The 24826-nt window shown below is 52.8% G+C and overlaps 1 protein-coding gene and 1 pseudogene across 2 annotated transcripts in view; both read right to left on the bottom strand.

The window, feature by feature from the left end:
* The window catches only part of LOC105554837, a 25136-nt pseudogene extending 16503 nt beyond the window's left edge, over positions 1–8633 (bottom strand).
* CD82 (CD82 molecule) overlaps positions 1–24826 on the bottom strand; it is a 90188-nt gene that overhangs the window by 2274 nt on the left and 63088 nt on the right. For both annotated transcript variants that reach the window (XM_012001355.1, XM_012001356.1), the window contains 4 exons: positions 22262–22363; positions 19253–19456; positions 18898–18981; positions 18138–18571 (listed from right to left, as the gene is read on the bottom strand). In XM_012001355.1, coding sequence (XP_011856745.1) covers positions 18494–18571; positions 18898–18981; positions 19253–19456; positions 22262–22363 — 468 coding nt within the window. In that variant the 3' untranslated portion in view covers positions 18138–18493. The remainder of the gene's footprint in view (positions 1–18137; positions 18572–18897; positions 18982–19252; positions 19457–22261; positions 22364–24826) is intronic.

Raw genomic sequence — 24826 nt, 5'->3', positions numbered from 1 at the left:
GAAGTCAGCCACCTGTCTAAAGGTTGTTTCATGGTTTTTTTTTTTTTTTTTGTCTTGCTGGCTGCTTTTATGATCTCTTTCTTTAAAGTGTAATTTCTTTTTAACTGACACATAATCAGTCTACATATTTACGGGGAACAATGTGATGTTGTGATACATGTAAACATTGTGTAATGATCAAATCAGGGTAATTAACAAATCCATCACCATTTATCATTTCTTTGTGGTGAGAACATTCAAAATCCTCTCTTCTAGCTATTTTGAAATATACAATACATTATTGTTAACTATAGTCACCCTAGTGTGCAAGAGAACGCTAGAACTTATTTCTCCTAACTGTAACTTTGTACCCATTGACCAATCTCTTCTCATTCATCCCTCCTCCCTACCCTCCCCAGCCTCTAATAACCACTATTCTACTCTACTTCTATAAGATCAACTTACTTAGAGTTCGCTTATGGGTGACAATCTCTCTTTCTTAATTCTGCTGCTTCACTGTAATGTGTATACTGGTGGATTTCCTTTTATTTTTAGTGCTTAAAAATTACGGAGTTTTCTGGGTCTAAGGTTGGATGTCTTTTGACAATTCTTGAAAACAGTCAGTTACCATCTCTTCAAATATTACCTCTTCCCCATACCTTCCCCCTTCTCTTTCTAGTATTCTGACTGAACATGTCAGATCTCTATCCTCCACATCTTTTACTTCTCTTTTCTACTTTCCAATTCTTTTTCGCTTTGGACTATATTCAGGATAATTTCTGCAGTTTCGTCTTATATTTTACTAATTCTGTCTTCACAGGTATGTACTCTTATTTGACCCATACTTTGAATTCTGCCATTTCAGTGACTATATTTCTCATTTCTACAAGTTTCATTTGACCGGGTGCAGTGGCTTACGCCTGTAATCCCAGCACTTTGGGAGGCCGAGACGGTGGATCACCTGTGGTCAGGATTTTGAGACCAGCCTGGCCAACATGGTGAAACCCCATCTCTACTAAAAATACAAACAAATTAGCCAAGCCTGGTGGCAGGCGCCTGTAATCTCAGCTACTCAGGAGGCTGAGGCTGGAGAATCGCTTGAGCCCTGGAGGCGGAAGTTGCGGTGAGCCAAGGTGGTGCCATTGCACTCCAGCCTGGGCAGCAAAAGCAAAACTCCATCTAAAAAAAAAAAAAAAAAAAAAAAAAAAAAAATTTCATTTGATTAATTTCCAAATCCATTTTGTTGTGCCGACTCTGGTTACTTGTTCATATTTTCAAGCTTCTCTTATTTTTGAAACATCCTGTATTTTGCATCCAGTTTCAATGTCACTTGTCTTTTCTGGTCTGATTCTCCTGTCTGTTGTTTATACTGACTCTTGTTCGTGGTATTTTGTTTCTTTGTGTGTTTTATAATTTTTCTACTGAGACCTCCTATTTCCTGGAACATTATCTGTAGGAGTCTTTACAATTACATCCCTCCAGAGAGAGTTTATATTTGATCCTGCGCATCACGTTTGAGCATTACGAACCTAGGGCCACATTACACTGAAGTCTCTACTGGAAGTTTATTGATGCATATAGGTAGCACCAATTCAGGAGCAAAGGCACATCAGGGCTGGCTTATGCTTCTGCATTCTCATTGTAGACGTTTTTCCTCTTCCACATGATGTCATGTTTAAGATGGATACATTTCCTTGCTTCCCGTCTGTGCAGTGGAGTTAGTTATTCTTTTTTATTTTTAAATGGAGTTTTGCTCTTGTCGCCCAGGCTGGAGTACAACAGCACGATCTCGACTCACTGCAACCTCCCTCCGGGGTTCAAGCAATTCTCCTGCCTCAGCTTCCCGAATAGCTGGGATTACAGGCACCCTCCCACCACCAGCCTTTTTTTTTTTTTTTTGTATATTTAGTAGAGACGGGGTTTCACCTTGTTAATCAGGCTGGTCTCGAACTCCTGACCTCAGGTGATCCACCCACCTCAGCCTCCCAAAGTGCTGGGATTACAGGTGTGAGCCACCACACCTGGCTGGAGTTATTTATTCTTTACCCTTACACTAAGAATTGAGTTCTGTAGGATCCCAACTTCATGAGGAGTTCTCTTATAGACCCTCCACTTTGAGCGAGCCACATAACACTTACTATTATTATGTGATTTTTGGTGGTGGTGATGTGTGTAGGTGTGGGTTTTGTCAAGCACCTGGCAAGACTAATGTTCTGAGGGACACCCTTGAAGTGTTGGTTCAATGGCACCTGCTGGGGCAGCCTGGGTGATCGTCCATCAGTCAGACAGGGATCTCGGGCAGGGCAGATCACAGCAGACCCTGTTGCCTTCTGATCTCCCTGGAGGAATGGGAGGAAGGTTTTCCCCCTCCCAATGCCAAGCCAACCAACCTTCAGCATTCTGAATCTTGGGGCTCCAGATCCCAGGTGCCAGGGGATAGATGGCCTGGTTCTATTTCAAGGTTGTTCCTGAATAAAACCTCCATCCAGGTATTTATTTGGGAAGAAGAGAGAAGAGCCAGTGGTGGGAGTTGGGACTGGGCCTTTGGCCACACTGAGGAGGGAAAATCCCTGCAACCAAAGTGAGGAGGAGTGCTTAGACTTTCCATGGGCAGCAAGGTCCAAGGCCTACTCCCAAGTGGCCCTCCACACTGCGGGACGGCTGCAGTGATCCCAGGAAATGGGTGTTGACCTCGTAGCTTGACAGCATTGGTGAAAAGTCCTTGTCGTTCAGCTAACACTGACAGCAAAGGACCAGCCATTTAGCTTTGAAATGGACCTTGAGGAATTAGGAGTGAGCGCCCCGCAGGCAACCAAGGCGGACTGAAGGTCCCCTTGTAAGTGGGGCAGGCGTTTGCGGTGCATGGTCTCATTGAAGCCTCACACCCGCACACTCGCCCCCAGAGGCAGGTCCTATTATCATCCGAGATGAAGCGGAAGAAGATAAAGTCCCTTATCCAGGGTCACCCTGGTGGTGAGGGGAAGAGCCTCAGTGTGCACTGGGGTACATCTGGTTCAGTCTCCAGGACTATAACTGCTGGAGCTGAGCAGCCTCCAGCTGGGGAAGCATCTGACCAGATCCCACCCACTGAGGAGCCTGGGTGGGGGAGGATCTTCACGTTGGTCCCAGGGCACAGCCCCTCCTCCACCCAGGATGTGTCATCCTCACAGGGGCAGCCAGGGGTGAAGGGTAAGCCGGCTGGGGGCGGGGTGGGACCAGGGAGGGTGACGTCACCGCTGGGCTTAGTAATGCTTTGGCAGAGCCTGAAGCACCCACCTTGGGAGGAAGGGGAAGGAGGAGGGGCAGCGCTGGAGCCAGCATCCAGGAGGCTGCCAAGTCGGCGATCAGAGATGGGCACCCTGCCAGGAGCACCCCAGACCAGGCCTCTTGGGCAGGGGGCCTCTGGGAGAGGAGAGACACTCTTGGCGTGCTGGGAGGGGACCCTGCAAAGCAGTGTCTGTATGGGAGTGAGTGCAGAGTGATCCTCGGACTGTCTGTCCATCTGACTGGCAAGGCTGGCGGCCAGCCGTCCCCTGATCAATGCCCGACTGTCTGACCGCCTGACCGTTGAGTCCTGTCGCTGGCAGATGGATTGCCTGACTGATTTATGTGACTGACACTTGCAGAAGCCATGAGGGATGGGCCAAATCTCTGTCCACATCCATGAGACCCTGGGCTACCCTCAGAACCTGATGCCACCTCTTATGAACACCCAGGGTCAGGCGAAAGAAGAGAGAAAATGAACATCTCCTGAGGTTTAGCAAACACCTAGCCTTGGGCCAGATGCTGGAGGGACACACCTAAATCTGACAGGGCCCCGCCCTCAGGAGCCCACATTCTAGCAGGGGAGACAGAGTCACAGCCGTAATGACAGAAACCAGTGCATCAGATAAGCAGACTCAGGGGAAAGGGAAAACAACTTTATTCTTGTCACCCAACATTTTTTTTTCCACTTTTCACGATTCTTTTGCAGGTGGAAGTTCGTCCCCCCAATTCCTAGATGAAAACTCAGGCAGCCCCACAAGTTTTCTGACCTCGGTTAGGCGATAAAAATTCTTAGGTCACTTTAAATTGCAAATACAGAGTCAGGTTGGCATTAAAAGTGTCTGGTCCAAGGTAGTAACTGCATCTTTGAACTTGGTTCAACGCTAACCCACCTTTCTGCCCTTGCTGCCCTCTGCCGGCAGCAAGCTGGAGAAGGGGCTTGGTTCTACTTTGCCCCTGCACATGCCCTTGCTCCGTGCCCCTCTTCCCCCATATTGCTACAGACTGAGCATCCCTAATTCGAAAATTCAAAATCTGAAATGCTCCCAGATTCAAACCTTTTTGAGTACCCATGACATGACACTACGAGTGTAGAATATTCCACCTAACCTCTGTTTTCTGATGGTTCAATATGCACAAACTTTTGTTTCACGTACAAAGTTATTTCAAATAGTCTAGAAATTACCTCCAGACTATGTGTAGAAGATGCATATGAAACACAAATAAATTTTGTGTTTAAGGCTTGGGTCCCATCCCCAAGATATCCCATCATGTATCTGTAAATATTCCCAAATCCAAAAATATCCCAAATCTTGGCCGGGCGCGGTGGCTCATGCCTGTAATTCCAGCACTTTGGGAGGCTGAGGCGGGTGGATCACTTGAGGCTAGGAGTTCAAGACCAGCCGGGCCAACATGGTGAAACCCCATCTTTACTAAAAAATACAAAAATTAGCCGAGCGTCGTGGCATATGCCTGTAATCCCAGCTACTTGGGAGGCTGAGGCTGGAGAATCGCTTGAACCTGGGAGGTGGAGGTTGCAGTGAGTTGAGAACCTGCCACTGCACTCCAGTCTGGGCAACAATAGCGACACTCTGTATAAAAAAAAATGTCCCAAATCTAAAACACTTCTGGTCCAGACATTTGGGGTAAGGGACACTTACCCTGTATTTGCAGTTCCAGGGGCTGCCAGGGCATAGCCCGGAAGGGAGAGGAGTCGGGAAGGAAAGGTTTTGTCTCACTGGTTCTGTCGTGGGATGGCTTCTGCTCACAGGGCACGGCAGAGGGCAGGGCTGACTCTGTGGGTTCTTCTGGATGCCTCCTTCCTGTCCCGGGAGCCTTTGGCTGCACTTCCCACACCGCAGGCCACGGGCATCCTGCAGGTGGCTGCTGCCCGCTCTAACCCCGGCTTTCCACGTCCACCCCACACTCATGCTGTGCTGTAACGCTTCCCAGATTTACTTGTCCACATAATTCTGAAAAGGAGGAGGAGGAAGAGCTGTGTTTTGTGAAACTTCTTGGTAGACCAGGCCCATGTTTGGACCCCAGAAAATATTCCTGTTTTCTACCCTCTGGTGAACTCTGGGGAATCCCAGCCAGTCCCAACCTCAGCTCCATCTCCTGCTTATCCCTAGCAGGCAGCAGCCTTTGCTGGCCTTTTTAGATTTTCCTGGTGGGAGCCAACTTTGTCTAGGCTTCTGCATCCCCAGCTCACTGGCGACACACGTTACCATCCTCTCACAATCCACTGGGAAGCTCTAACCAAGCCATAAGAGGGGCAGGCACTTCCAAAACAGCCCCTCATAGGGGCTAGAAATCTAAGCATCCCCAGATCTCCCTCCAAAGAAATCCTTTTGACAAAACATCTCCTTCTCTCTAGTCACTGGAGCTTTTATACCCTCAACAGTCAGGCCATTAGCCTGTTCTCGGCCCAAACTTCCAACATGGCTCTTATTCCATGATAGGACCCCTCATCTGTCCCCAGCTGCACTCCTTCCCCAGGGTCCCCAAGCCCAGGAAATAAGGCTTCAGCATACTCAGTTGCTCAAGCTGTATCTGTACCTTGCAGTCTAACTCCAGTGCGCCCTTTTGCTATGGACTTGCCCATCTCACACCTCTCAGCCCTGGCACCTGCTGTGTCTCCTGCATTCTCTCTCCTCCAAGGCCTGGCGAATATGGCTCACCTTTGGCTGTCCAGGGTCGCTCTCGGTCTCCTGCCTGCAAATCCTTCCTGTCTCTCAAAACAGCCTGAACTCTTAAGGTTGTGCAAGTGCTGCCGTCTCCGGAGCTCTGGGGAGGCTCCCCGGGTCCTACAGATCTGAGTTGCATCTGACAACACATATGTGGACACGCTGGAACTCACCCATTCATTTGCTGAGCACCTACTGCATGCCAGGCACTGTGCTAGGCACTCGGGATACAGTGGTAAAGAATCAATAACATCCCTGCACACACTCAGGAGCCCCGCAGCATACATGTGAACACACGCACACACACACGCACACATGCACACAGACATAAACAAACACCCCAGTTTACAACAGCTTTCCTGGGGTCTGGACTTCATGAGGCCTAAGTTCATAGTCAATATCTAACAATAAAATGTCCCTCTTGGCTGGGCACAGTGGCTCACGCCTGTAATCCTAGCACTTTGGGAGGCCGAGGCGGGCAGATCACCTGAGGTCAGGAGTTCAAGACCAGCTTGATCAACATGGAGAAACCTCGTCTCTACTAAAAATACAAAATTAGCTTGGCATGGTGGCGCACGCCTGTAATCTCAGCTACTCGGGAGGCTGAGGCAGGAGAATTGCTTGAACTTGGGAAGCGGAGGTTGTGGTGAGCCGAGATGGCGCCACTGCACTCCAGCCTGGGCAACAAGAGCGAAACTCCGTTTCAAATAAATAAATAAATTAATTAATTAATTAATGTCCCTCTGGCTGCCTTCTCTCCTCCCCACCTGTGCTGGGCTGAAAACAGACTAATGGTGTGCCTGTGCTCAGGAGGTGGGAAGCAGTGATGTGGGCATTTCATGTTCCAAACGTCCTCACCAAGTTCTAGTCCTAATGCCTGCCAGTGACTTCAGACTGGCCACCCCTCCTCCGGACCATGACAGAAATGGGAGATGCTGCCGACCATCACCAATCCCTCTTTCTTCTCCTCTCCCCAGCCCTTCTAGGCTGGGGCAGCTCTCCTTCCAGAGCCTAGGGTGCCACCTCCAGGAAAGGCCCACTGGGCTAATCCCAGGCCTGAGGTTTTGTCCTGACTAGGCCTCCTTTAGAAAGTGCTGCCCCTGATTTCCTCCTAGGTGGAGTGGACACAGGACATCATGCTCAGGGCGTCCTTTCCCCCAGGGGCATCCTGATTCATAGGACCCTGGACTTGTCACACGCTGGGACTGCAGCCACCTTCCTCCGACTTCTAGAGGTGGTCATTGTGAGGTTGGAGGCTGGTGCCCCATCCTTTTGGGTCACTGGTGGCAACACCCCTCCACCTTTCCTCTTCCTTCCCTGGAAGACTGGCACCCATCCTCAACACTGCCTCCATGCCTCCTCCTTCAGGAAGCCCACCAGGTCCCTCTCCCTCTGCCTTCTATCTCAGACAGGAGGAACCCCAGGCCCAACCCTCTGAGACACGTAAGCAGTATATTCACTTTTCTCCTCTCCAAGCTTTGCTCTAAGCCAGCATTTCTAAAACTGCCTGTGTATCTGAATCAACCGAGGTACTTTTAAAAGCCCAGATTTCCGGCCAGGTGTGGTGGGTTACGCCTGTAATCCCAGCACTTTGGGAGGCCAAGGTGGGTGGATCACCTGAGGTCAGGAGTTAGAGACCAGCCTGACCAATATGGAGAAACCCCGTCTCTACTAAAAAATACAAATTTAGTCTGGCGTGGTGGTGCATGCCTGTAATCCCAACTACTCAGGACGCTGAGGCAGGAGAATCCCTTGAACCCGGGAGGCTGAGGTTGCAGTGAGCTGAGACGGCGCCATTGCACTCCAGCTTGGGCAAGAAGAGCGAAACTCTGTTTCAAACAAACAAAACAAAACAAAACAAAACAAAACAAAACAAAACAAAACAAAACAAAACCCAGCCCTGATTTCCAGAGCCCCCTCCTACCCAAAGAACCAGAATCTCCAGGGGTGGGGCCCCAGAATCTGGATTTCTAGCAGAAGGTGCAGGTGATTATCAGGTCACACAAGTATAAGACCCCACTCTAAAAGAACTTATCATTGCCTGAGTTATTTTCTGCATCACATTATTTCATGCTGCTGACAATGGGGCCCGTTGTATTCATTCATTCATTTATCCAACAAATATGCATTAAATGCTCATTATGTGCCAGGCACACGCTCCAAGCTGGGGACAGGGCAAGGAATGAACCAGAAGCCCTTGAGGAACTTAGGGTTCAGCGGAGAAGACACAGACTTCAACCAGCAATGGTAACTATCAGGAGAGCGCCTTTGGGGGCGAAATGCCCACTGGGGCACGGCAAGCTTGCTCCACATCTGCAGAATTTCTTTCTTTTTTGTAATGACTCAAAAAGGCTTCTTTTTTTTTTTCTTTAGCTTTCTGAACTAAACACACTGTGCTTGTGCCTTCAACACTTTCCCAACAATTTCCTGCTCCTCCATGAGGAAAGCACATTGCCTCCTTTCCCGGACACATTCAGCACGTGCGGGACCACCTTGGGCCTTGCTGATGTGTGTTTTCATTTTAGATAACCTCATAAGAACTGTGGGTTCTGCCTGGGCACACACCACATGCAGATTTCGGTGCCTTTCGGACCGTCTTGGCATAAAAGTAAACAATTCTATTGCCAGGGACTCAGGACGCCGAGTCTTGTTGGAGGCTGTATCATAGGAAAGCCTACAATGGTGTGTCACACTCTGGGCCATGCTGAGTGCCTAAACTCTAGACATCTTTAAAAAACCTGACAACTTTTCTAAGCCTGAACCTCTGCTAAATCACTTAGTCCTGGCAACAACCCTATGTGGTTGGGACCATTATTATGCTCATTTCCCAGAGGAGGGTCTAAAAGAGATTGCAGAGTCTGGATTTGAATCTATGGGCCAGGCATTTGCACAGGGGAGGCCCTCCCCATAGAAAGGGTGGCGGAAGGGCAAGGCCACCTCTGTCACTGGGGCCGTGCTCTGGGGAGTTCCCTGAAGGCGGATCTGAGGGAGGAGCAGGAGTTAGGTGGAAGAAATAAGGGAGATTGTTCCAGAAACCAAAGGCGCACAGCTCACTGATGATGGAGATATGGCAGAGGAGTTTAGGGCACTAGGAGACCCCGGCGGCCAGCAACTTCATCCAGGGCATCAAGCAAGCCAGTGTGGAGCATGACCTGACCTGCAGCTGGTGAATTGGGCAGGGCGTCTATACATTTGCAAGTAAGACCCACCCTGAGAAGGGAGGCTGGTGGCCACGAGGCTGAACCCCTGGGCTGGGAGTCAGGGTGACTGAGTCCAAACCTTTTGTGGCCACTCACTCACCCAGACCCTGGGCAAGTTACTTAACCTCACTAAGAATTCAGGTCTTAGGATTGTTGTGGGAATAGCTAAGATCATGTGTGCAAAGTGCTGAACACTTAATTCATATTGCTGTCTGTGTGGTTATGTGGCTCTGAGAATATTTCTGTTCAGTTTCAAGATGAGGAGACGGAGGTCCAGAGAGGCAGGGTGATTGGTCTAAGGTTTCTCAGCCAGTCAGGGCCTCCAGGGCAGGGATATTTCCAGCACCCAAATTGCCCTAGGGGAAGGCAACCATGTGTGGTTGTGGGACAGTGGGTTGCCTCATTGCCTAGAAGACCCCCAGGCCTCTCAGCCTCTCACCTCTGTGTCCTCCTGTTCCCACACACTGGTGAAGGCTCCGTGCAGTTAGACTCTGGTCAGGACATCTGGGTGGGAGCCTGCTTCCAGTCTGAAGGAGGAACCCTGGGTCGGGGGTGGGCTCTGGGACCCTTGAGAGACCTGTGGCTAAGCCCCACCTCCAGGGAAGTGATGGCCCCGGGAGGAGAAGACAGCCTGGGCGGACTCTCCCTGAATTTCCCATTTGTAAACAGTGCAGCTGGGGAGGGGTAGGGCCCAGTGCCCAGTTTCTGGTGGTGGAAGATGGCAGCGGTCCAGCAGCTAAGCAGAGGGGCGGGTGGGGATGAGCGATGGCTGTGGCTGTCAGCTGCAGACACAAGGGAAGCAGGCTGGGGCCTGTGGCTATTTCTCCTCCCTCCAGGACATGTGACCTCCTGCTGTCCTCCTTGGCCAGCTCACAGCATTACCCAGAGCTTGAGCTTGAGCACCATGCCCAGCCCAGGAGCCAGCCACCTCTGAGAGTCAGCGGACGTTTTCCAATAGCCCCACTAGCCTTTCTCCTCTCCACCTTCCAGCCCCTTACCTGCCATACACAGAACCCAGGGGAAGTTTCAAACTCCCTTTTTTAAAAAAGCCACAGCTGTGGTGATAAATTAAGAAGAGACCCTGCCTGAATTCAGCCAAACCTGGAGTTGAATCTTGTTTTGGTCACTTACTAGTTAAGGGACCTCAAGGTAGCCACTTCGCCTCTCTGGAACCTCAGAGTTTTCTCAGCTGTAAAGTGGGGCTAATCCCAACGACCCTCAAGTTGCCATAAAGGCTACATGGGCAGAGTAAGAGCATGCCATAGGGAGCCAGAAAATGTGTCATGAAAGAAAGAACACTCTGAAATAAGCACATAACAGGCCCTCTGTAAATATTTACTGATTAAATAGCAGGTGGAATCAAAGAGAAATAAATTATCCCGTCATCTGTGTCTTTTGTCTTTCTCTCCAGAAGCCTAAGGGAATTAGAGGCATTGACTAGGGGTGAGAGAAGAACAGGGTGAGACAGGGCATAATTCTTGGGGACGGAAGGCTGAGAACATTCTTAATGATGTCAGCTCCCGTGTGCAGAATACATTACACTCTCTCAAGTGATGCTGATTCTCTCTGACATTAAGGCTCTTCTGGAAGGGAGATTCAGACACCACACCCATGAAGACAGATTTTAGGTTCTCACCTGATCTCTGTCTCTTACTATTCAGCAGGCTTAGACCGGACTTATGTCTCCTCTGAGCCTCTGTTTTCTTATCTATAAAGTGTGCATCCTAATACCAACTCTCAGGGCTATTGTGAGGATTAAATGAGTCAGGGGACTCATGCAATGTATGTCAAGTGCTTAGTGCTGGGCCTGGTGTAAAACAGGCCTTCAGCAAATGGTAGCTGTCATTATGATTACCTATCCTATCAGTTAGCTATTGCTGTATAATAAACTACTCCCAAATTTAGGGCCCGAAACAACCACCATTTGTTTAGCTCATGATTCTGTGTGTCAGCCATTTAGGTTGGGCTCAGCTAGGTGGTTCATCTGGTCTTCTCCTGCGTCTGAAGTTGGCTGCAGGTAGGGTGGTGGTTCTGCTTCTGGGGGTAAGTTGGCTGTTGTCTGGGATGATGGAGTACTGACCCGGTTGCCTCTCATGCTCCAGCAGGCTAACTTGGGCTTCTTCATGAGGCAGTGGCAGGGTTTTGAGAGAGTGAGGCAATGAGACAGAAGAAGTGAGGACAAGTGTGCAAAATTCCTTGAGACTTAGAATTGACACACTATGTTTTTCCCCACATTCCATTAGCCAAAGGAAGTCACACAACCAGCCATCAGAGAGGTGCTAGCTGCATAGTCATGTTGCAGAGAGCATAGATACAGGAAGGGGAATAAGTGTGACTATTTTTGCAAACAATGACCACATGCAACTAATTAGGGAACATCTGAGACAGAACCACGTCCCCTCAACTCCCAGTACCATGACTTCCACCCTAGCTGCTCACTCTGCCCTGTGACACTGGCAGGAAAGCCGGTTGCTCTCCCACGAGGCTTCCCCACTACATTCTCTATTCCCCAGTCCGAGCCAGGCTGCCACCGTCACATTCCTTTTCCGAAGGAGATGGAAACCAGACTCCATATGGGACTAGGCACAGGTATCCCACACATGGAGTCATGGGGGTCTGATGACCTGCGTCCCCCATAGACTGACGCAGGATGGAGTCCCTGCCCTGCTCAGTCCTCAGAGGAAGGAAATACACACAGCCCACCTGGACAACCCCTCCGCCCAGCTGTCTGCTAAATAAACTCATTAAGCAATTCCTGACGAGGCATTTTAGATCATCACAAGCTACAGATAGTTTCCGTTGACCTCTTGGAAAAGGTTTTCCTGACCACATAGACAGGAGGCCCAGATTAGTTCCCCTTGTGGGTAGGGGGTGCCTGGTTCTCATTTGTATTCACACTGTGATTGGTTCCCATGTATCCCCTTGAACTCTGGGCCAGTCAGCCCACGGGACTGGATTCATTCCTCCATGTCCTGGTGGAGTGGCAACCTCCACAATGCCCCGGGCAATGAGGACATGAAGGGACAACCACCAGCCTGGGGACCAGCTTGTCTTACCTTGTGCACTTCCTGGCAGGTAGAGACAGAGCCTTGATCACCTTTGCTGCCCTCTCTGTCCCTGACATGGGGCGCTTTTTCTGCTGTTTGTGTTTTTTCCCTGTGCCTCCCCTACAACTGGACTGTCAGCTCCACAAGCTTGTTTACCTTGGTGACCCCTGATTCCTTTCACAATGCCTGGCATAGAGTGGGTGCCTGATAAATTCTTATTGGATAGATTGATGGAGGAAAAGTTGGGTTTAACGGACTTGTACCTCCTTAGAAAAGGCCCACTCCTCTTCTCTTTTTATGAACCAGGGATCTTCATTCCCACTGGCCTTGAGAACTATTGGAAAGGATACGGAGTCACAGGCCCCAGGGGCCAACCCCAGTTTCTTCAGTCACTGTGACTCTGGATCTGAAGATAGATTTGTGAATCCAATGTGAATGACTCCTGGATTGTGTAGTGGGTCAGGGCTATGGCAAACAGCTTAGCTTTTCCAAGTTACGGTTTCCACACTCTAAAAGGGTGGGGGGAGCAAGTGTGGCTACACTGTTGGGGTGACAGGGTTAAAGCTTAACACTAAATCCATGGTGGCTGCTGTGACGATGATGATGATTTGGAAGGAGATAGGGTCCCATGGCTGCTGGGGTCCACCATGCCCTCTGCAGTGGCTGCCTGCACTCTCCTCTTGCTGCCCTGCTGCCTCTTTGCCTGCTGCGAGTCCCACCTCACCCCAAAGGGTCAGCCCTGCTCATCTTCCTAGCTCTGCCAGCTGGGGTCCTGCTTATAGCATTGTTCTCACTCCCACTCTCTGTTCCTCCCCTTTGTGGGCTCCCTTGGGTTTAGAGCCTGCCCCTCTGGGGAAGGCCTTGATATGGTTTGGCTCTGTGTCCCCACCCAAATCTCATCTCGAATTGTACTCCCATAACTCCCATGTGTTGTGGGAGGGACCCAGTGCGAGACAAGTGAATCATAGGGCGGTTTCTCCCACACTGTTCTCGTGGTAGTGAATATGTCTCAGGAGATCTGACGGTTTTATGAGGGGTAACCCCTTTTGCTTGGCTCTCCTTCTGTCTTCTCTCGTCTACCACCATGTGAGATGTGCCTTCTGCCTTCCTCCACGATCATGAGGCCTCTCCAGCTACGTGGAACTCCATTAAAACTCTTTCTTTTGTAAATTGCCCAGTCTTGGGTATGTCTTTATCAGCAGCATGAAAACGGACTAATACAGGCCTCTCTCCTTCCATTTAAGCAGACCCCCACCTACCCACTAAGTGGGTTCCCCGACAGCTTCCCCATGGAAAGAACTCAGACACCACCCCAAGTGCCTGAGTCCTCTATGAACCAGGACCAAGAGGATTGGGTGCTGGGATCACAGGGCCCCTGTCACCCTGGAAGCCCCAAGCTGGGCTCACCCAGGTGTGTCATGCAAGGCAGGGCAGAGGATGGACCCCTCCACTCCTATCAGCTGCCATCAGCATCCCCTCCCACCCACACAGTCCTCCAAGAGGCTGCTGGGGACTCTCCAGCTCTCTCCTTCCACTCCCCACCTCCGCACAGCCCCTCTGCACTCCCAGCTGTTCCTGCTGGCCACCCCTCCGCCCCCAGCATCCTGCAGGAAGCCCACTCCTGTCCCAGGGGCTACTGCTTAAGGCATCTGAGGTCACTTGGGGAGAGGCACTTGGCTCTGGGCCTGACATTCCCCTTGCTCAGAAGGCAGGTGCTGGGGAAATGATGTCAGAGGGGGCAGCTGGGGGCTGGGGTGCTCACAGCTCAAATGTCCCCTAATGGCCCTCCTACCTGCTCACCCTCCCACTAGGCAAGAGGCTGAGTACAGGTTCTTACCTGCCCCAGCCCCAGCCCCTTGGGCCAATCAACCATCCCTGCCCTGGAGGTACCAAGTCCTCAAGTCCTCCTGTGGGCCTCATTCCTGCTTAGAGAAGGTATCCCCAGGGGATGGGAAACCTCCCCTTGAAGGTGGTGCCAGTCCTGGAATGGGCGGCTTGGGGAACAAGCTCACTGTGTACGTGATAGCATCTGGCTCCCACAATAGCACTGGGAATGAGGAATAAGAGTCCCCATTTTCCAGATGAGACTAAGAGAGGTGAAGTCGCACAGCCCATCACATCCAGTGGCAGCTGCTCTGATTCTACTTGATTTCAGTTAGGAAGGGGATTGCCAGGGCAATGGCTGATTCCTGTACTGTGGCTGGAGGGGACGGGGCTGAGCGGTGAACACTTCCTCCCACTTTCCTGTTTGTTCAGCGCACTGTTCACTCTACTTCCTTCCACAGGATGGGGCCTTGGATGGGCCCCAGGGATACCACAGCAACACTTGGCTTCGACTGTGCTGTCAGCAGTCGGCAGTGTGTGCTGGTATGTACCTGTGTACGTGTGGGAGGGTGTACTGTGTGCATGCATGTGCTGTGTGTGCACGTGTGTCCTGGTGCATCAGTTGTGTGCAAGAGTCTCTATACTCATCAGAATGCAGGTGCCATGTGGGCAGGGGTTTGTGTGTGTTCACTGCTGTGTTCCTAAGATCCTAGAACTGTGCTTCACAAATAGTCTGTGCCATTAAGTATTCATGGGATGAATGAATGAATAAATGGATAAACCTTAGCCTACAGCCCTAAAGACCCCAGAGAACAGCCAGACATTTGCCCCGAGGCAGCATGGCAGCTTGGGTCTCTGTCCCTCTGCAGAGGAGAAAGGCGATGGGAGCGCTGGCCCAGGAGATGCCTGGTGGCTAGATGCTCCAGCGTCACCAGTGTGCCCCTACATACGGCTCCTCTTAGCCTGCGGGACCTGCTCACCTGGAAGACCCGGGGCAGAGGCTGGAGGCAGCTCTGCTAGGAGACAGGATGGTGGTCAGTGGCAGAGGGGGCTCTGCAGTGTAGGCCCGGGAAGGCCAGGCAGGAAGACACTTGGCTCTCCCTGTTCACTACGGGCCACCCACAGCTTAGTCTCAGGGGAGAAGAGCTGGGGACCGAGCCCTCAGGGGTCTTCAGGGCCTTGAGTGTGTGCGTGTGAGAGACAGCGCGCATGCATGTATGTGTACATGTACCAGGCTGCCATTCAGCGGTACTCACCCAGTCAGCCATGCCAGTTATTATGAATAAAATGGTGAAATATTTCCATGCCAGTTGAAAATCCCCCCGCCAGTCCAACCTCTCAGAGCTCCAGCACCTCCTGCCAATCCACATATAAAGATCCTATTCCAGCTCAGGCCTGGCTTCCATTCCCATTGGTCAGTGGCCATGTCAATCAGTGCTCCCCAAAGTCCAGCTTCCTGGACACATCCTAGGCACTGTCTCTAACACCCTTTGCCCCAGCCATTCTTCCTGCCTGCCCCAGGGAGCTGTCAAGGAGCACCTTTGTACCCTCCTCCACACAGTACCCATGTACCAGTCCTCTGGGCCTGGCAGAGCCCTTGGCAGGACAGATGGCAGCCCACAGAGGGCCCAGGGAGGGCAGCTGGAAGGTGTGGAAGCCCCAGATGGGCGTGGGATGGATTAGCGGCTGCAGGGACGATTCCAGGTGTTAGATAGACATGGGTCTACGTTCCCTCTCTCCCAAAACCTCGTAGGTCAGAGGTAAGTGGGGTGCTAAAACTGGGTGCTCCCCAGGAGGTTGAAATGAGGAACCCAGCAGGCTCAGAGCTCACAGTGACCAGATTTCACAAAAGCGAGGGTCAGGGCCTCACAACACCACATGTCCTGAGGCTGTTCTGGGACATGAGAGGGCAGGAGCCAGTGGAGCCAGGAGGATGGTCTTTGAAGTCAGATACATGGGGTTCAAATCCTGGCTCCGGCCACTTCCAGCTGTGAGCTCTGGGCAGGATGGACATGACAGAGGAAGCTTCGCTAACCTCTGACGTTTTCTCAGTCCTCTATTTTGCAAACAGCTTTGAGCCCACCCTCAGCCTGCCAGGCCCTGGGTCGCACAGGAAGATGGAAATGGACCTGGACTCAAATTCAGGTCCCCTTGCTCCCAGTGAGAAAGCATTTATGAAAAGACACCCAATAGCTCTCTGCTACCCTTCCTGAGGGTGGAGACTGTGGGGGGCCAGGGAAGTCAGGCCAGGTGGAACCATCAACATTTCCCTCTCCTCCCCCATCCCAGAGGGAGGCGGCCAAGGCCACAGGCGACCCCACTGCTGACACCTCCTCAGCTGCCACATGCGCTGGGAGGTCAGCACATGGCTTGGGACAGACATTACTCCAGGTCTGAGAATCTTCCGGAATCACCGTGAAGGGGTGCAAATAGGCAGATTCCTTGTCGCCATCCCAGATCTGCAGTGCCAGAATCCTTGAGCCTTGGAATCTGCATTTTCACAAGTGCTTCCACTGGAGTGGGATGCCGGCAGGCCCGGGTTTGGTGAGACTGGGAGTAACCACGGAACCTTTGGGCTCTGCCGGGCTCCTAGGCTGAGGCTGCAGCGCCGCCTGGTGGTCCCCGCTGAGACACCACTCTAGCCGCTGCCCCGCCCGGCCCCACTGCAGGGAGACAAGAGTTCTGCTGCTGGCCGGCTCCTCCAGAAATGAGAGGAGAAGGCGGGGCAAGTGCCCTCTGGGCTTCATGACGCTGGGCAAAGGGCATGCTGGGGCTCAGTCGTCAGAGCCGTGCACAAGTAAGAACTAGCTTCTTTTTTCTCTTTTCTTTTCTCTCTCTGTCTGTTGTTTCTTTCTTTTTCTTCCTTCCTTTCTTTTTTTGACAGATTCTCGCTCTGTTGCCCAGGCTGAAGTGCAGTGGCACAATCTTGGCTCACTGCAACCTCCATCCCCCGGGTTCAAGCAGTTCTCCTTCCTGAGCCTCCTGAGTAGCTGGGATTACAGGCGTGCACCACCATACTCGGCTAATTTCTGTATTTTTTTTTGAGAGATGGGGTTTCACCATGTTGGCCAGGATTGGACTCGAACTCCTGACCTTAAGTGATCCACCTGCCTCAACCTCCCAAAGTCTCACATTTCATGTTAAAAAGTCCCCTGAATTCTGCACATCTTACTCTAACACATTTCTTTAGTATGAAAATGCTTCCTTCCACAAATCTTTGCAAAAATGATGCTCTAGAAAGCGAGACCAAGTTGATCCTGTGGCCCCTGTCCCCCATCACCAGCCCACATTTTGTGTACCTTCTGGGGGCATCCATACCCTAGTTTCAGAAGCGGGAATGGAGAGATACAATCTATACCTCTCTTAGCACCAAATCAAACTCCAGGCACCCCACCGTGCAGGCAGGCCCATCAGAGCCTGGCCCATCACCGTCCTAAGATTCAGGCTGCAGAGGCAGATGCCTGCGGGGAGGGCAGAGCTGTGAGGGGCCCAGCAGTCTCCAGCAGACCCAGCCACTCTGCTCACACCCTCTGCCCTGGGTCCTCCCCTGCCCCAGGAAGCAGCATCCCTACCATTCCAGACTAGACTGTTATAAATCTTCTTTAATAGTCTTAGAATCTTGAGTGTGTTTTACAGAATGGTACACACAGAGCCCCCTCCCCTCTCCCCCCTACAAGGCACAGCCTCACCCACCCCACTCCCCAGGGGCCAGAGGACAGCTTGCCAAGAAAGGCCAGCCCACCTTCTCCCAGGAGAAGCCATCCTCCTCCTCCCTGTCCCTGGACAGCTCAGGACCCTGGAAAACACAGGGCCAGCTCTGTGCCCTGCCCCCAAGGACTCACCTGTCCCTAAGCAGCTCAGGGCCAAGCCAGATCTCGTTACCCAGGCAGACCCCCTCCGACCCAGCTCCCCTAAGCCCTGTCCCCAGGGCATGGCCCAGGCTAATCTGAGCTGTCTAGATGGACCTGCATCAGGCCTGGGGAAGGGGTGCTACCCCTTAATATCAGGTAAAACCCACCGTCTCCCACTGCCTTCAATATAATTGTGAAAAAACAAAGATATAAATGTCATAGTGGAAATAAGTTGACCCACCCAGTAGGCAGTCTCCTGATAGCCCAGGGTGCCTTATCTAACGCCCCCCCTCCCAATTTTTAATACAGTTGCCCCCTATACAATATACACACACCCTTGAGGGCAGGTAGAAGTCCAGCCCACCTGCGCCAGGGACGCTGTGGGGAGCGTTTTTCTCTGAGTTGCTAAGAGAACCCTGATGAGCAGTGAGCAGAGGAACCATAGAACAGCCAGGGCTCAAGGCTGACAGCGGATAGGCCAGGAGAGATCGCCAGGCCCCAGAAAGCCCCCTACTTTCAGTCAGGGTGGGCAAGGGGGTCTTTGCAGTGAGGTGGGAGGCGGGCCTGGAGGAGGGAGCCAGGGAGACCCCTGGGAGCCCTGAGGTCAGGGGCCGGGCAGGGAGATGTGGACAGCAGCTGCCTCAGTACTTGGGGACCTTGCTGTAGTCTTCGGAATGGACGTGCCGGCACAAGCAGATGGACAGGACCATCCCCAGGAGCTGTGGGGAGAGGCGGAGAGTCAGAGGGAGGCTGGGCTGTCCTGGTCTCAGATGTCCCAGCCCCGCCATCCAGGTTTAGATGTGGATTAAGTGGATCCTCAACTTGAGCCTCACAACCACCCTGTGATGCAGGCAGTAGAGGTAGGCCCAGAGAGGTGCAGTGCCTTGTCTGAGGTCACACAGCCAGACAGTGCTCAGGCCAGAGGGCCTCTGGAAGCTGATGGGGTGCTGGGGCCCTTGGCCACCACCTCCCCGAGGAGAAAAGCAGGGCAGAGACAACCCAGGAGGACCAGGGATGGAGAAGGGCTGGGGGAGGGGGCTCAGACCTCAATGACAGCCACGCCCACGCTCACGCCGAGGATGATGCCCAGGTTCTCCTGCAGCCACGCCTGCACCTTCTCCATGCAGCCCTGCAAGGGGAGAACACGGTCACACCACCCCACCCTGCACCATCCCGCCCCACCATGCAGAACCACCGAGAGCCCCCCAGTCCCAGCCTGGACGGGTTCTGCCTGTTCCTTGAATGAATACATTAACAAAGAAGTAGATGAAGGTACAAATGACAGGTGAATCAAGGGAAGGAACTAAATGGAGGAAGGAAGAGCTGAGCAGTAGCCCAGACGGCCCCCAACACCCTCAGATCCCAGCCCCCAATCCGCAGCCCCCCCGCCCACCGCACACCTCCTGGTACACAGGCCACTCCTCAGTTTTGTTGCCACTCCGGGTCCTGTTGCCCGCAGTCTCGCAGAAGCCCTTCCTCATGGAAAGGCTGTTGTCCTCTTCCCCTTTGTCTTCGCAGGAACAGGGGTAGGTGACCTCAAAGCGATTCATGAGCTCAGCGTTGTCCGTCCAGTTGTAGAAGCTGGCCCAGCCGCAGCACTTCACCTGGGCGAGGCAGGGGACACACTGCTTATGCTCACTGCCCACCGCAGGCAGGCTGCCCTCCTGGCAGAGGCGGGGCCTCCCCAGGACAGAGACTCAGATATGCCACTTCCAGGCCCCTGGTCCCAGCCGAACCATCACAAACTACAAGTACAGCAGAAAAATCAAAACCAGGATCAGCAAAAATACAAAGCAGAGTAGGAAGGAAGTTCAAGTTGAAGGAGCGCAGCTGTGCAGCGCACAAGGAGAATGGACGGCAGACCGTTCACACTGCAGGGTGTAAAGTCAGGCTACTGGGTTATAATCCCCGCCCTGCCACCTACCAGCTGAGCAACCTCCGTCAAGGAAATAGCCTCAGTTTCCTCATCTGTAAATGGGGATAATTAAAATTCCCAACTTGCAGGGCTATCACAAGGACTAAATGGGATGAGTCAGGCAAAGTGCCCAGCAGAGGTGTGGGGAGCACAGTAAGCTTAGGAAAGGCTGTTTGACTTTAGAGCAGGAGTTGAGATTTGCCTCTGAGCTTCCTGGTGAAAAGGAGAAAAAGTAAAAAGTGAAAAAGGATACAGCGTCAATTCTGCTTTTTTTTTTTCTTTTTTTCTTTTTTCTGAGGCAGAGTCTTGCTCTGTCACCCAGGCTGGAGTGCAGCGGCGTGATCTTGGCTCACTGCAACCTCCACCTCCCGGGTTCAAATGATTCTCCTGCTTCAGCCTCCTGAGTAGCTGGGATTACAGGCACTCACCATCCTGCCCGGCTAATGTTTGTATTTTTAGTAGAGATGGGGTTTCACCATGTTGGCCAGGCTGGTCTTGAACTCCTGACCTCAAGTGATCTGCCCGCCTTGGCCTCCCAACGTGCTGGGATTACAGGTGTGAGCCACCTCGCCCGACCGGTCAATTCTGCCACTTTAAAGGAGAAAATGCTCTAGTTCTAGAGAGAAGAAAGCCTTTCTGGGCTCTGTGTGCTAAAGGAGGTCTCTGTGTGCAAATCCCCGCAATGCTGGGGGTTCCTGGGAGGATTCAGTGGGATAGCCATGGTCACAGCAGGGGTCAGTTCCTGGACCGCTTCCTTCCTATCTCCGGATGTTGCCCGACCAATAGCCAGTGGACAGCAGGGGGCGTACCAGGCACACCCAGAAATGCTCAGCTCCAGGCCATTTCTAATCCAGCTTTTACAGGCACTTGTTCCAGCAGGCTGGCTGCCTCCTCTCTCGAACAAAAGGCTGGCACCTCTGAGGGGTGCACAGGTCTGCAAGCTGGGGCCACGCACAGGTCATCCTGCACCAGAGCAAAATAAGGCAGGTCTCCTTGGCCCGTCTGTGGCAGAGCCTCCTCCCAAGCAACGCTTTGCCCTGACCCTGGCTGTACCTGTTCCCCAGCAGCACATGCCATCTCCGCCTGTGTCTCCACGGATGTGCATGGTGACTAAAACATCACCACCAACTTAGCACATAATAAATGCTGCCTAAGTGCTGGAGGCTTTAACAATGTATCTCACACGGCATGGGTCAGTAGACCCACTGTATAAACAAGGAGACAGGCTCAGCAAAAGTCTAGTGGCTGTGGCAGTGTTAGCACTCCAGGCCTTGGGAGTCTCACTTACCACCAGCCCAAGCAGCATCTGACAGCATCGGAATCATCTAGAACCAGCCAATGACTTTCCAGGGTAGGATGCTCACCACCTCCCAAGGGACCCACTTCTCCTCCCAGGTCCCTTGTCAGGTGGCGCTGGTTTATGTCATTGGTGACATCAAGACTTTGCTAAAATTAGCAAAGTCTCAGCAATTATGGGTCAAACTACATAGGCGACCAAAACATTTCCCTGTGTGAACCAAGCCTTCCAGCTGCCACGACCCCCACGCCTGATCTCCTATGTCAGGGCCAGAGAACATCGCTCTCCCCTTCCCCCGCTCAGAAGATGGCCAAGTCCACGCCGCCTAGATGGAGTGTCCTATCTGCAAACTCTCCTGGTGCCCCAGAGTCAGGCTTTCTCCTGCTGCCCATGCCCCTTATACCCCACAGCCCTCCCCTGAGGAGTCAACACCTCAGGGACCTCCCCTGAGGCCCTACGTGATCACTGTGTCCCGCGCCCTCACAGATTGCAGATCAGAGACGGCAGGGTCCAGCCAAGGGCACACACAGCATCCGGGACCACAAGAAAGGAGAGCCAGGTGGTCACTGGATCACTATGCAGACAGGCTGGGAACCTGGTCAGTCTATCTGTTGGTCAGTCGGGCAGTCCATCCATCCGTCCACCCACCCATCCACCCATCTATCCATCTCTCTCACTTTAACGGAGGTCTAATACACGTGAACTAATGGGCACACGTTCAGCTTGGTGCATTTTTACGTATGTGCACATACTGGTGAAACCAGTATCAAGATTTGGCTAGAATACTCCTTTCACCCTAGAAGGTTCCCTCAACACCTCCCCAGCTAGTGCCCCTCCCGGAGGCAGCCTCCACTGGGACTTCTCACTGCTACTTGGCACCCAGTTTCCTGAAACCCAGGGTGGAGCTCCCAACGCTCCCCAGTGTGGCTTGAGATAAGAGGGCTGACAACTGCCCCGTGCTCTCTGGCCACAAATGGGAGCACCGAGTTATGAAGCTGTCTCTGAGTCTCTGGGCCCCCGAGCAGCGAGCTGTGGTGCTAACTGGGGTGCCCTGCCCCCATAGAAGCACACTATCCTACAAACTGTCAGGCACACACGAGCACTGCAGATGCCAGTCCCAGACACGCGGGTGCACAGAGTCCCCAAATTCAGGGCCACCCAGGCGAAAGAGCCTCCCACAGCCGCGCCCCACCTCACCTGAGCCTGCACGTAGTCCCAGGCGTCCTGCAGGCTGTCCTCGCGACTGCTGTTGTAATCTCGAATGAGCTCCATCACGATGCCGCCCATCTCCTGCTTCAGCTGCAGGGCAAAGGTCAGGGTCAGATTTCCTGAAACCCGTGCCCACCTGTGGTCACCGCTACTTAAACTGCCTCCCCCCTGTTCCCTTCAGCAACCCTGTGACATGCTCATGGCTCCAACCACTTTCCTGGCGCTCCCAGGGTGCCCGATGCAGGCAGTGCCAACCACTCCTGCCCCACTGTCTCTTCTGCGCTCGGCAGCAGCCTGGCCCTGTAAACATCAATATTCTCCTGTCACTGCCGAAAACCCTGTAGGGGCCCCCACCACCAAGGCAGTTCCCATCATCAGTGTCCTCGTAACAGCCTAGGAGGCCCTACGCCACTTGTCTGTCCTCCCTGGACCTTGTGTCCTCTGTTCTTGCTCCCTCTGCTTCAACTCTGTGGATTTCCAAGCTGTCTTTGTGCCAGGCACACTCCTGCCTCAGGGCCTTTGCACCTGCTGTTCCCACCGCCTGGAATGCTCTTCCCCCAGACATTAACATGGCTCACCCTCTGCTTCCTTCAGGGCTCTGCTCCAATGTCACCTCCTCAGAAAGGCCTTACTAGACCACTCTACAAAATACCAGCCCTTCCCCATCCCCTCTCCCTCCACCAATCAATCAACCCCCCTCCCCTGGCCTCCCTTCTCCCACAAGGGAAAGCATGCTGTATTTTTCTTTAGAGCACTGACGTTACATGCTTGTTAGTTTTCAGGGCTTATCATCTCTCTCCACTAGCACATCAGCTCCATGGGGGCAGGGACCACATCTGGCACGCTCACTACAGGGTCCCCCATGGCCAGCGCCAAGCCTGGCACAGAATAGGTGTGCGGGGTACGTGAATGCTGAATGCACACCTAACCACCGCGGTCTGCCAGGCACCAGAGCCAGACCCATGCAACTTCTTGGTGAATCCTTATGCCTCCCACAGCGCAGCTGCAGGGAGAAGGAGGGAGGAGAGCCCAGCTCAGCTTCCTTCTTCCAAGGACCAGAGTGCAGCCTCTCCAAACAGGGCCCCCAAGGGTAGATGCCTGGAGGGGGCCCCAAGACTGGGGGACCTGGAACTTCGGCATCAACTATGTGATCAAAAGATCCTCCTTCTATGCAGGCATGGTGGCGGGTGCCTGTGATCCCAGCTACTCAGGAGGCTGAGGCAGGAGAATTGCTTGAACCCAGGAGGTGGAGGTTGCAGTGAGTCTAGATCGCACCACTGCACCCCAGCCTGGGTGACAGAGTAAGAGTCCATCTCAAAACAAAACAAAACAAAACAGAACAGAAAAGATCCTCCCTCACCCTTTCCCAAGCCCTCAGCCAGCAGCGCCCGCCAGCCGGAGTGTGAGGTCAGCTGCTTTTCTGGGACATGGCTGCTTGCCCCAGAGCTCCAAAAAAATCTTTTTTTTTTTTTTTTTAAGACAGGATCTCCCTGTCACCCAGGCTGGAGGGCAGTGGCAGGATCTCAGCTCACTGCAACTTCTACCTCCTGGGTTAAGCAATCCTCCCACTTCAGCCTCCCAGGTAGCTGGAGCTACAGGCGCGTGTCACCACGCCTGGCTGATTTTTGTATTTTTAGTGGAGACAGGGTCTTCCCACGTTGCCCCGGCTGGCCTCGAACTCCTGACCTCAAGTGATCCACCCACCTCGGCCTCCCAATGTGTTGGGATTACAGGCCTGAGACCCCACGCCTGGCCCAAATCTACATCTTGCCTACACTGATCCTCACCCTGCTCAAGAATTGAGGGTCACTCTCATTGTGGTGGAGAGCAGCACCTGCTCTCGGCTAACCCCACAGAGAAAACCCTGATGTACAAAGCAGGCAGAAGGGGGGGTTTTGAAATAAGTCAGTTGTGCAAAGGGAGGCAAACCCAGAGCTAGCTGAGGGCAGGGCCTCCCTCGGCAATAAGCAGACCTGGGTGGGAGGGGGGCCTCGGAGAGCCAGCCCCTGCCTGTCTCCACCTCACCTCTCAAACGGACCTTGCCCAGAGGCCTTCCAGGGCACATGCATGGATGGGCTGGTCATGGCAGTGGGAAGCCCCAGGGTGAGGGACTCTAGAAGGCAGGGATGCCAAGGAGAAGGCCACACACCTTCCCACCTTGGTTCCCGAGAAGGAAGAATTGGGAGAAACGGGATAGGTACTTCTAGATGGGGTTTTAGAGCCTGACTCCCAGGGAACCCTGTGGGTGGGGCTTCCTGCAGCTCCCCACAGGCAGCCCTCGAATGAACATTGTGCTCAGAAAACTCATATCCTGCAGATGGACCTGCAGCCCTGGCTCCTCACTCTTGGTTAAATTAATGCTGGGGCCGGGCATGGTGGCTCATGTCTGTAATCCCAGCACTTTGGGAGGCCGAGGTGGGCGGATCACGAGGTCAGAAGATCGAGACCATCCTGGCTAACATGGTGAAACCCCATCTCTACTAAAAAAAATTACAAAAAATTAGCTGGGCTTGATGGCAAGTGCCTGTAGTCCCAGCTACTTGGGAGGCTGAG

The sequence above is a fragment of the Mandrillus leucophaeus genome, unplaced genomic scaffold, assembly GCF_000951045.1.
Source record: "Mandrillus leucophaeus isolate KB7577 unplaced genomic scaffold, Mleu.le_1.0 Scaffold66, whole genome shotgun sequence".
NCBI lineage: Eukaryota > Metazoa > Chordata > Mammalia > Primates > Cercopithecidae > Mandrillus > Mandrillus leucophaeus.
Note: the sequence above shows the minus strand (reverse complement) of the source record. Positions and strands in the feature narration are given on the sequence as shown.